Below are 12,243 nucleotides of genomic sequence, written 5' to 3'. Positions count from 1 at the left end.
AGGCGTGGGGCCCACCCTTTGGGCCCTTCTCCTGTCTTAGTCATTGCTAAGAATCACCCACAGCTGGGGCCGCCTCATCTGGTGTTTGCTGAGGACCTGCCCTGCCAGGTAGTGGAAGGTATGCATAAGTTCCTTTCCTCTGTCTCAGCCCTCGCAATGGACATTTATGGAGCACCTACTGTGTGCAGAGACCAAGGGTGCAGTGATGAGCAAGACATGCCCTGTTTGCTCCTGTAGGAGTCTGGGAAGGACACCTATGCACAAGAAAATCCCAGCTGGGGATGTGCTGTGAAGGTTCTAAAGCTGCACAATAAGTTGGTGGCTGGATTCGGGAAGGGTGCTGCTTCAGATGGAGAAGCCCTCTTTGAGGAGGTGACAATTGTCCTGCAACCAGGCAGAGATCTGCAGTAGGTGTAAAGGACCTGAGGCAGGAGCAAGCTTGACTGGCGTGAGAGAGGGAGTGATGGTGGGAAGCAAAGTCAGAGAAGTGGACAGGGGCTAAGCCCACAGGCAAGGTAGGAGTTGGGTTATGAGGGCAGGATTGAAGGGGAGCCATGAAGGGTTTGGGCCAAAGGTGGTACCCAGACTTCAGGACTCTTCCCTCAGCCTCCTTTGCAGACCTCACTGCACTTGGAATGTGGAAACCTTGCCCCTAAATTTTCCTCTAATCTGGAGAGGGAGAAACCAAGGTGTCAGGACCAGCAAGGAGCCCAGACCAGGCTGTCCCTCCCTGCTTCCACTCCACTTATTTGCTATTTCTCTTGCCCAGTCCCAGAGGGACTTTGTTTCACTTAAAATGTATTCTAAGAATTTACAGATGGCGGGTTCCTGGTGTCTCCAACTCAGAACTCAAAAGGGTCAACCCTGTCATATTTGTTTCACATCTTTTCTTCTGAGACAGAATATGACTGTATTCAGAGATATAAGGTCTTTAAATAGGCGATTAAGGTAAAATGAGGTCACTAGGGTGGACCCTAAGCCAGTGTGACTGGTGTCCTTATAAGAAGAGATAAGGACACAGATACACACATAGGGATGACCATGAGAGGACACAGGGAGAAGACAACCATCTATAAGCCAAAGAGAGAGGCCTCAGAAGGACACTGCCCTGCCGACACCTCGATCTCAGACTTCTAGTCTCCAGAAATGAGAGAAAATAAATTTCTGTTGTTTAAGCCCGCCAGCCTGTGACACTTTGTTATTGCACTTGTAGCAAACTAACACAAGAAATATACTAGTTATCTATGCTGCATAACATATTACCAATACAATGGCTTAAAACAACAGACACTAATTTTCTCATAGTTCCTCTGGGTCACGAGTCCAGGCACCTGTGGCTTAGCTGGATCCTCTACTCAGGACTTCACAGGCTGCAATGTGGTGTTGGTTGGGGCTGCCATCTCATGTGAGGTCAAGGACCCCTTCCAAGGTCATGTGGCAGAATCCATGTGCTCACATCTGTAAACTCCATGGAGGCTGTGTCTTCAGGGCCAGCAAGAGAATCACTGATGCCATGGACCGCCTGGGACAGGCAGGTAAATGGGGCTGGTCCGGATTCTTTTCACTACTGCTGGTACCTTAGTGGCCTGAGGTGAGGAGTGACTGTGGGCTATGTACCTCCACACCACCCCTGCCCATAGCCAGCTGGGAAGCACACTCCACATCTACACCTCCACCCAGCATGGGCTCTTCCCTCTATCCCAGAGCCAAGGAGGGTAGTGCCTGATATTTGGCAGCCCTGGACACAGGTGAGGTCAGACCCCAATGGGCAGAGCCTCCAGCTCTACCTCCAGTACCTGCTACTCTTCTCCTGTCTTCTCTTCACCCCTCATTATCTCAAGGCTCTGCTCTGGTTTCCCTTCCAGTGCCTTGAGCAGCCTCCTTTCTAAGCGGGGAGGTAGAAGCTGAAGGAAAAGGAATGTTTGGACTGAGCTGGCAGCAGCAGATTTTACTGGCACAAACTTATAGGGACTTCACAAAGACCTTGCAGGGAGAGGGTACCGCCTACTTCTGATCAGGCCCCTTGTTGGGGACACCTGGGTGGCAAAGACAGACCCTTCCATGCTGTCATGGAACACAAATGAGTGTCGCTGAGCACGTGATGGGACCCCACCTTGCGTGCAGGTTTTCCAGCAGCAGGTTTTCCAGCAGCAGCTGAGAAGGAATGGGGTAGCTGGTCTGAGAAACAGCACACAGAGTGGCCCTCAGGCTGAGTGAGGGGAGGATGGCCTTGGAGCAGTGGTTCTCAACCAGGGACATGGGTCCACGTCTGGAGACAGCTGTCATAAAGTGTGGGGGAGGTGAGCAGGCGGAGAGGGGGTACTATTAGCCTCCCCTGGGTGGAGGCCAGAGATGCTGCTTACCACTCTACTATGTACAGGACGCCCCCACAGCAAAGACTGATCAGGCCCATGTCACTAGTGCCATGGTGGAGAAACCCTGTGTCGAATGACCCGGAGAAAAGTCAGTGTGGCCAGAAGCCTGAGGCGATGCGGGCTGAGCATTGAAATGAAGGAGTGTTCCACCAGCGTCCTGGGCAGCCCCCTGCACTGCAAGGCCCAGGTTCATGCACAGCTGCACCCATGAACCCGGCAGGCGCCAGGGAACCGCGAGGACGTGGGACTTCTATGGACTGGGAAAGAGAGCCTGGAGGACCTGGAAGTGGGGACCAGGCCCGGGCCGACCAACACCCCTGGTGGGCGAGGCCTGCTCAGAACCGCGCCAACTGGGAGGGTCTTTATTACAGACGAGAGGTAATCAATATTAATAAAGGAGAACGTGCAACCCGGGACCCCAGTCTGGCTTTTCCAGGCTTGGGTTGACCCTCCGTGCCCGCCTCCGGGACTTGGCCTTCGGGGCCCGGGGAGAACTACAGCTCCTAAGATGCCTCGCGCTGCCGGCGCCCGGGAAGAGCCGCAAGGGCCAGAGGCCGGGGAGGTGGGGCCTAGGTGCACGTGGCGTCGTGACGCTCCGACGGCGACGTGGGGGTTTGTGTGCGCGAGCGGCAGCGGGTAAAGGTTGGGTGCCTCGCGCCGGGGGCCGTTGGGAGGGAGCGCGCCCCCGCCCTCGCCCCCGCCCCGGCCCCTAAGCCTGTACCGCCGGCGCCGGGGCCCCGCCTTCCCATCGACCCCCGCGGGAAGGCCTTGGGTCTCCTCCGCTCGTTGCCCGGGTCGGGGCTGCAGGTGAGAGACCGGAGGGGTGGGGGGAGGGACCGGAGGGCGGAGACATGGGGGAAACCGCGAGCGTGAAACCGGAAGGGATGCCTTAAAGGAAAGGGCGCTACTTCACCTCCGACTTTTATCGGCCTGGCCGGCTTCGCTCTCTTAAGGGGCAAGGGGTTGCTTTTAGAGAGGCGGGGCAGGTTCCGTTGTATACAGGAGCTTCTTTTCATCCCACTATGAATAGGTTTTCTCTTTAAAAGACCGGTGACATTGTCCAGACATCGAAGGAAAAAGCTTATAAATCCTGGTGGCTTCAAAATAGTCTCTAATTTAGCTCAACAAAGGTGGAGCAGGGGTTGCAGCAGGAGCATCCTCTTAAAGGGGAAGTCGGATCTGGTGGAAGGGTGTGGTCCAGCGTTTTGGAAGGGTGGAATAGGCCTCGGCTCTTCCAGAGCAGAATATCTCTTGTTTAAGGCACGCCCAGTCTTCTGAAAGGCACATGTAGCTTCTTGGGATAATTGTCTCCTAAAACACTTTCAAAGGGATGGTCATGTCTATAAAAGGAATCTTTATCACCTGTCCAAAGGAGATGTCCAGTCTTCGTTCATTCCGGATGTTTTTACTGAGCACTCTCTTTGTGCCTGACGTTATTCTAGGCGCTGGGATGCAACAGTGAGTAAGCTGTCACTAGCATCTAGTGGGTAGAGGCCAGGGATGCTGCTAAACATCCTATAGTGCATGGTACAGCCCCCTGGACACTAGTCCAGCCCCAAATCTGAACAGTGCTGAGGTTGGGAAACTCTGATTACAAAGTAGTTTAGAAGGTCATAAATGCTATGGAGAAAATGTAAGTTAGAGAAAGAGAATGGGGAGTGTTGGAAGGGGTTGCAGGTTTAAGCAGGCTGGTCAGGGAATGCCTCCTGCTGGTGACATTGGATGTGAGGGAGCAGACTACTAGGCTGGGCCTCTGTAAGTACCCCAGGTGGAGCAGGCATGCCCAGCCAGGCTGGGTGCTGAGAGCGCTGTGAGGATTGGAGCAGCCAGGAGCAGGACAGTGAGGGGGGAGGCCAAGCGGTGTAGCTCTCTTAAGGGGTTGTCTTCTGCTTGGAAATGGGAGCTGTGAGGCTTTGGCAGGATTTTTGCTTCAGCCTCTGTGCTGGGAGTATACTGGGCCAGGGAGGGTGAGGTTGGAAACACGAGGCCTGTTAGGAGGCTATGGCAGCTGCCAGGAGTGGGGTGTAGATACCCTGGACACAGGTGGCGACAGGGGACTTGGTGAGAAGTGGCCAGATTGCAAGTATGTTCCTGCTGGGCCAGGGGAAGCACTGATGGATTTGCTCTGTCACAGAGTGAGAGGCGAGGGGGCCCCAAGGCTTTGGGCCTGAGGAAGAATAGAGCTATTTTCGGGGATGGAGAAAATTATGGATGAAGGAGGGTTGGGGGTGAGGTGGGGGCAAGCAGGAGCCAAAGCCTGGAGTTAGCTTTGGGGCATGTTAAATTTGAGGTGTCTAGCTGTCCACATGGCATCGTGAGCAGGGGTTTGGAGTTCAAAAAAAAGGTGTCATAGTGGACTGTAGAGTTCTCCTATGTATAGATGGGGAGGCCTGAGGGAGGCCAGGGCTCCCTGGGCGGATAGGACTTGGATGCCCCTATAGGCACGAGTCAGGGCGATGGAAAGGACTAGCACCTGAAACTAAGACCGGGGGCAAGTGAGGAGCATGGTATCTCGGGAACCAAAGGGACTGGTTGGAGGAGGGAGGGTCCATTGTGGACTAGGCAGAGGCCATGGGTTTAGCACCATGGAGGCCACGATGTTTGAAATGGGAAGGAGCAGTTTTGAGTTGTTTTGCTGCGAAAAGATGGAGAGAAACTAGAGCTTAGCTGGAGGGGCAAAGCTGGACCCTTGGTAGGTGCTTGGTAGGGTGAAAGTGTTTTTGTCAAGATGGGAGACAGAGCTTGTGGGCACGTTGATGAGTGTGGTCTGGGTGAGGAGCATTGCTCAGGGTGGGTCCTCAGGGCCCCTGGGCCTAGAGGCAGGCCAGAGGGAGGGGCAGTGTGGGTTTCGCAGCCCCAGCACCACTGGCATTGATTGGGGCTGGATCACTCTGCTGTGAGGCCTGCCCCATGCACTGTGGGATGTTGAGCAGCATCCTGCCCTCCCCCTACTAGATGCCAGGAGCATCTGCCCCTCCAGATTACAGCCTGATAGCCAGAACAGTCTCCAGGCATTGCCAGTGCCCCTTGGAGTGGGGTGCCATGGGGAGGGGGGGTCCCAGTTGTCCTGTTGAGAACAACTGGAGTATGGTTGGGACGTGGGAACTTTCTCTTCTGATTGCTTCTATTTTCCCAGTGACAAGATCAATGGCAGGGTCACCTGCCAAGAGCAGAAGGGGAAAAGAGGTTTGAGGGGAAAAAAACATGCAAGTATCACCTGGGGGTGGTGAAGGGACCAGAGAAATGCAAATGAGCAGTGTGGCCAGTAGGGAGGAGTTTGCTATTGTGGGGCACAAATGCAAAGGGGACCGGGCTAGCAGTTTTGGGGTGCCCACAGCCCTTGTGCTGGGCAAGGAGAAGTGAAGATGCAATGCTAGCGGAGGGCACAGTGGAGTGGAGATCTGATGCAGTGAAGGAGTCTTGGTCAAGGGACCAAGGGGAACCAGGCAAGCAGAATTGGGGGATAGGGTGGGTGGAGAGGAGGATGATCACAGGATTTCAGTTACAGGGAAGGGTTAAAGCTCCTGCAATGGGTGTGGATGTTGAGGCTGGGGATGGGTGGGTCTTTACAGGGAGAGGAGTCAAGGGTTGGAAGCCAGGGTGCTGGAGAGGTGCCCCCCCCTTCTTGTAGGGCCTATTTTTAGATTGGAGCTCTACTGTCCTGCTCAGCCTTTTCAGGCCTTTCTGGCCTCCTGGAGGAGATGGCTGACCTACTTCCTAAGGCTGGTCACCCACCCATCCCAATTTGCTGGGAGTTCAGCACCTGAACTCTTTCATCTTGGGGCAAAGCTGGACCCTTGGTAGGTGCTGATCCTGACAGAGGCTCCTACAGCGAAGCGGGCAGGGGAGGCACGCCCGCCTTTAAAGGGGCAGCGTAGTCTGCAGTGCGGGTTTGGGGTTGAGATGACTCGGTATGTGTGGGGGGAGGGGGCCGCCCTCCCCTGACCTGGAATCCCCCCCAGGTGTGATGGTTGGCTCCCACGCGGACATGGCGCCGGCCTCCACCGCGGAGGGCTCCGGGGAGAAGCCTGGCCCCGCAGCCCCCGCCCCGGCGGCCCAGTACGAGTGTGGGGAGTGCGGCAAGTCCTTCCGCTGGTCGTCGCGGCTCCTGCACCACCAGCGCACGCACACGGGCGAGCGGCCCTACAAGTGTCCTGACTGCCCCAAGGCCTTCAAGGGCTCCTCAGCCCTGCTCTACCACCAGCGGGGCCATACCGGTGAGCGGCCCTACCAGTGTCCCGACTGCCCCAAAGCCTTCAAGCGCTCGTCGCTGCTGCAGATCCACCGCAGCGTGCACACGGGCCTGCGCGCCTTCACCTGTGGCCAATGCGGCCTAGCCTTCAAGTGGTCATCCCACTACCAGTACCACTTACGCCAGCACACAGGCGAGCGGCCCTACCCCTGCCCTGACTGCCCTAAAGCTTTCAAGAACTCGTCTAGCCTGCGGCGCCACCGCCATGTGCACACGGGTGAGCGGCCCTATACCTGCAGCGTATGTGGCAAGAGCTTCACCCAGAGCACCAACCTGCGGCAGCACCAGCGCGTGCACACGGGCGAGCGGCCCTTCCGCTGCCCGCTCTGCCCCAAGACCTTCACACACTCCTCCAACCTGCTGCTGCACCAGCGCACCCATGATGTCGCCCCTGCTGCCACACCACCGCAGCGGGAGCCCTCCAAGGTCTTGGTCACTGATGCCTACTTGCAGCCGCACCTGCGCTCCCCCAGCCCTCCAGTGCCCCCAGCGCCAGCGCCTCCCCCCGTGGTGCCTGAGCTCTTCCTGGCGGCAGCTGAGACCACAGTGGAGCTGGTGTATCGCTGTGACGGTTGCGAGCTGGGCTTTGGCAGCGAGGAGCTACTGCTAGAGCACCAGCCCTGCCCAGGGCCAGAGGCGGCGCCCACAACCCAGGACATGGCCCCGGAGACAGAGAAGGCTGCACCGATTGTCCCAGCCCAGCAGCCCCAGCCCCCTCCTGCCACTGCTGCTCCTGGCTTCGCCTGCGTCCCATGTGGGAAATCCTTCCGGACAGTGGCTGGCCTTTCCCGCCACCAGCACAGCCACGGGGCAGCCAGTGGACAGGCATTTCGCTGTGGCAGCTGTGACGGCGCCTTCCCACAGCTCGCCAGCCTCCTGGCACACCAGCAGTGCCACGTGGAGGAGGCGGCGGCTGGGCGCCCACCCCCGCAGGCTGAGGCTGCTGAGGTCACCTGCCCACAGGAGCCGTTGGTCCCCACCACTCCTGCCCTGCAGCCGCCTGCCCCCATGTCCACCTCTACTGAGCGGCCCTACAAGTGTGCCGAATGTGGCAAGGCCTTCAAGGGCTCATCGGGCCTGCGCTACCATTTGCGAGACCACACGGGTGAGCGGCCCTACCAGTGTGGCGAATGCGGCAAGGCCTTCAAGCGCTCATCGCTGCTGGCCATCCACCAGCGTGTGCACACGGGCCTGCGGGCCTTCACCTGCGGCCAGTGTGGCCTGACCTTCAAGTGGTCATCCCATTATCAGTACCACCTGCGGCTGCACACTGGCGAGCGGCCCTACGCCTGCGGCGAGTGTGGCAAGGCCTTCCGCAACACGTCGTGCCTGCGGCGCCACCGCCATGTGCACACAGGCGAGCGGCCGCATGCCTGTGGCGTCTGCGGCAAGAGCTTTGCGCAGACCTCCAACCTGCGGCAGCATCAGCGCGTGCACACGGGTGAGCGGCCTTTCCGCTGCCCGCTCTGCCCCAAGACCTTCACGCACTCCTCCAACCTGCTGCTGCACCAGCGCACCCACTCGGCAGAGCGCCCCTTTGCCTGCCCTGTCTGTGGCCGTAGCTTCGTCATGGCTGCCTACCTACAGCGGCACCTGAGGACGCATGCCCAGGCCACCCCTGCCGCTGGCCCTGCACCCCCCACCCCTCTGGCTGCAGCCCCAATGCCACCAGCTACCCAAGATGTCCATGTGCTCCCCCACCTCCAGGCCACACTTTCCCTTGAGGTGGCAGGCAGCCCAGCCCAGGCCCCACCCCTGGGTCCGGCAGCCCCCAACTCCCAGACATTCCTCCTAGTGCAGACGGCCCAGGGCCTCCAGCTCATTCCCAGCAGCGTGCAGCCTGCTACACCCTCACCGCCCCCTGCCCCTCCCAAGCTCATTCTGCTGCCCTCCAGTACCAGTGGCGGGGGCGGCCGGGCAAGGCAGGGCCCAAGGGCAGTGGGGAAGGCTGGGCAGGGGGCTGGAGTAGTCTGGCTGCCAGGCCCTGCGGGACTTGGGGTACAGGGAGGGGGCAACGCCGGGGCCAGTGGGGGTGGGCAGAGCCTCATCCTTTTGCAGAATGTAGGGGGTGGGGAGGCTGGGCCACAGGAAGTGAGTGGGGTCCAGCTCCAGCCCCTTCGGCCAGGCCCGGAAATGACTGCAGTCCAGCTCCAACCAGCACCGGAAGTGACCACAGTCCAGCTCCAGCCCACACAGGAGGTGACTGCAGTCCAGCTCCAGCCTGTGGCGGGCGAGTTATCCAATCCCAGTGGGGGAGCCGTTACCACTGAGGCCCCCAACCTGCTAGTGGTTCAGAGTGGTGCAGCTGAAGAATTGCTGGCAGGTGCCAGCCCTGGGGAGCCAGGTGACAGTGAGGCTAGCACCGGTGTGGTCCAGGATGTGCTCTTTGAGACGCTGCAGACAGATGAGGGGTTGCAGAGTGTCCTGGTGCTGAGTGGGGCTGATGGAGAGCAGACCCAGCTGTGTGTGCAGGAAGTAGAGACCCTTCCCTCCGGGATAGCAGAGCCACCTGCCCCCGGGCCACCCGGACAGAAACTGCTTATCATCCGCAGTACCCCAGCCACTGAGCTGCTGGAGAACAGTGTTGGGGGTGGCGCAGCCACGTTGCAGCTGCTGGCCCCACCACCACCTGCCTCAGCCTCTGCCCCTGCAAGCCTCCCCACAGCTCCTGCCCCCCAGATGGTACAAGTAGTCCCTGCAGGAGCCGCGCCAGGGGGCATGGCCCCTCAGGGCCTGCCCTCCATCCAGATTGTCCAGACTCTGCCTGCAGTCCAGCTGGTACATACATTTTGAGTAGGAACACTGGTACCTCTTCCTGCCCCCCACACAGCCGGAGTCACTTTCTCCCTGGGCTGGGCTGGGAGCAGGCGAGCTGCAGGCTGGGCTTGCTAATAAAGACCAGAATCTCTCCTGTGTTTTGTTTTCCTGGTAGGGGAGGCTAGGTTGGGGGGAGGGGGCAAATGCCATGGCCATGGCCACCATTTGGGAACTTGGAATCTTATCTCTTGCATCCCGGCTCGCAGGTGACTTGCTTTGCGTGGGGGCGGGGGCGGGGGGAGGCAGCCATTTCTGCGTGGGGCTCTGTTTACCCTAAAAAAATGGGTGCAGTGGTCGCGAGTGGGAAGGCGCAGGAATCTAGAATCTTGGTCTGCCACTTGTTCCCTATAAGTCACCCCACCCCTCCTCTCATCTGAAAAGTCGGTTGTGGGGAATGCTTGTCCTGAAGGTCACTGAGCCCGGGTTGGGATTGGAGCGGAGGTCCCTGAGGTGGACTGTTTGGGAGCTGGTGGTCTCAGGATACGGAATTGGCTCTTCCCACGAAGAGTCGGGCGCCAATGAGTATTGATCCGCTCCCATCACCGCCCCTACTTACTCGCTAGTTGCTTAGCAACCAGGGAACGTCGTGAAGCTAGCGTGCGCGCCCCCGCGGGCTGCTAAGTACAGCTCCCAGCCCTCACCCCTCCAGGACCCGTCGTCGTCTTACGGGTCCTCTCTCCATCGGTCCTTCTAACCCCGTCCCTGCCAGGGGCCCCGCGTCCTGCCCTCGTTCCTCCTCAGCGACCACCAACTTGGCAACAGTTGCTAAGGCCGAGTAAAGGCGCCGTCCTACCTCTAACGTGCGCGAGTCTTACGTCACTTCCGCCACCGGCGACTCTTCCCCTCCCCCAACCCTGTACCCCACCTTGTCAGAGGATTAGAGCGACCCGCAGAGGTCCTTGCAGGTCCTTGCTCCTGCGGCCACTCTGGGAGAGGGACGCTGGGAATTGGGGAGCGCGGTCCATCCTCTGGTCGTGGAGGGGGAGTTCGCCTACCCCCCCAGGGAAGCTCCAGAGCTTGGGAGGGACCCCCGTGTTGCCAGGTGTTGGCAACCACAGGTCATTTAGGGGTAGATCGCTTAACACGGAGTTGGGGGGCGAGATCCCGGGAGACGTTAGGGAGGTGGCTGGGTGGAGGGGGCAGCCTGGCCTGCCTCGGCCGTCACTTCGCTTAGGTGGGACGGGGGCAAGCGACCTAACTGTTCTCATCTGGGACATGCTACTGCAGGTTCCCACCCCTGGGGCGCTTGGGGACTAGAAGTGCTGTCCTGACGCTCACCTGCTTATTTTCACCAGGTGCACGCCTGCTCCCTTGGGGAACGGGGGCTGCCATGGCTCCCAGCCACCTGTCGGTGCGGGAGATGAGGGAGGATGAGAAACCCCTGGTGCTGGAGATGCTGAAGGTGAGGGCTGCGGGGCACCAGTGAGCCTGGGGGCGGGGCGGCAAGGTGAGCCAGCCCGGAGCCCTGGAGAGCCTGCTTTCCTCCTAAGCCGCTTCTGGCTTGGCCTGGTCTCTCTGGCTTGGCCTGGTCTCCTTCTAGCCCTCTTCCTACCCTTGGGAATAAGGAAGGTTTTATCACTGGAGGGCTGTGGGGACTCTGCCTCCTATCCCATATTCTTCAGAGCAGAGCCAGGGCCCTGAGCCCTGTGCTATCCCCACTCTAGCCTCCTTGCTCACTACCCAGAGCTTGCCCATTTTCTGAATGGGGCCTGTCTCCCATTCTGTTCTGGTTCAGTCTTCCCTGGTGCCTCTTGCCTGTCCCTCCTCTGAACTGGGTGTCCCCAACCACCTAATTTTAATTCGCTCACTCATTCAAAGCCCCGTTCACCAGGTATGGCGTTTGATGGTGCCCAGGGCAGATGTGGCCAGGCCCTGCCTGTGTCTGTCAGCCACAAGTCCTGTCACACTGCTTCCCTTCACCTTTGGGAGCCCACACCCCAGATCCCTCTCAGGCAGGGTCCACTCACTCCTAGTCCCTGGTATAATGGACAGCTGAGTTCCCCACTCTAAATGCCCCTCACACCCACAGGCTGCTGTGAAGGACACGGAGAACCGAGTGGCCCTCCACGCCCTGACACGGCCACCTGCCCTGCTTCTTCTGGCGGCCGCCAGCAGTGGCCTGCGCTTTGTGCTGGCCTCCTTTGCCCTGGCCCTCTTCCTGCCTGTGTTCCTGGCTGTGGTGGCCATGAAGCTGGGCCTACGGGCCCGGTGGGGTTCCTTGCCTCCGCCGGGTGGCCTGGGGGGGCCCTGGGTAGCAGTGCGTGGCTCTGGTGATGTGTGCGGGGTCCTGGCCCTAGCCCCTGGCTCTAACTCTGGGGCCCGGGTCACTCGCCTCTCTGTCGCCCGTTGGCACCGCCGCAGAGGCGTGGGCAGGCGGTTACTGGCCTTTGCAGAGTCCCGGGCACGCACCTGGGCAGGGGGCATGGGGGAGCCCCGGGCCCGCCTCGTGGTCCCAGTGGCCGTGGCGGCTTGGGGCGTGGCAGGGATCTTGGAGGGCTGCGGCTACCAGGCTGAGGGGAGCTGGGGTTGCATGGGCTACACGTTGGTAAGGGAGTTCAGCAAGGACCTGTGACTCATGTGTGAGCACCTACCTGGTGTGGGCACTTCCACAGCCCCCTGTGTGCACCCCAACCTGCCCAGGGTCCAGACTGAGGCCTGAGGCTGTCTTCAGTGTCTGAGCTTCTCAGTGGTCAACCCATCCAGCCCCCTGCCTCAGATTCTGTCTGCACTGAGATCTCCAGTGTGTCTGCAAAGCCTACACTGTTTGTGCTATCGGCCTGGGAAAGATGCAGAGAGGAG

General features: G+C 59.6%; 1 protein-coding gene across 4 annotated transcripts; it reads left to right on the top strand.

Annotated features, from left to right (window-relative positions):
• Positions 1-1,678: 1,678 nt before the first annotated feature.
• Positions 1,679-12,160, top strand: LOC105304901 (N-acetyltransferase 14). Of its 4 annotated transcripts, XM_023522740.1 has the most exons (4): positions 1,714-3,182; positions 6,338-8,857; positions 10,740-10,846; positions 11,474-12,160. In XM_023522740.1, the coding sequence occupies exons 2-4, from the start codon at positions 6,343-6,345 to the stop codon at positions 12,014-12,016; spliced, it is 3,165 nt and encodes a 1,054-aa protein (XP_023378508.1). In that variant the 5' UTR covers positions 1,714-3,182; positions 6,338-6,342; the 3' UTR covers positions 12,017-12,160. The 4 variants fall into 4 exon arrangements, with proteins under 4 accessions (XP_023378509.1, XP_011377557.1, XP_023378508.1 ...); XM_023522741.1 differs by lacking the exon at positions 6,338-8,857 and having other exon boundaries at positions 1,679-3,011; XM_011379255.2 differs by lacking the exon at positions 6,338-8,857 and having other exon boundaries at positions 1,679-3,182.
• Positions 12,161-12,243: the final 83 nt, after the last annotated feature.

The sequence above is a fragment of the Pteropus vampyrus genome, unplaced genomic scaffold (assembly GCF_000151845.1).
Source record: "Pteropus vampyrus isolate Shadow unplaced genomic scaffold, Pvam_2.0 Scaffold357, whole genome shotgun sequence".
Taxonomy (NCBI): Eukaryota; Metazoa; Chordata; class Mammalia; order Chiroptera; family Pteropodidae; genus Pteropus; species Pteropus vampyrus.
This window is presented reverse-complemented; position numbering and strand designations above follow the sequence as displayed.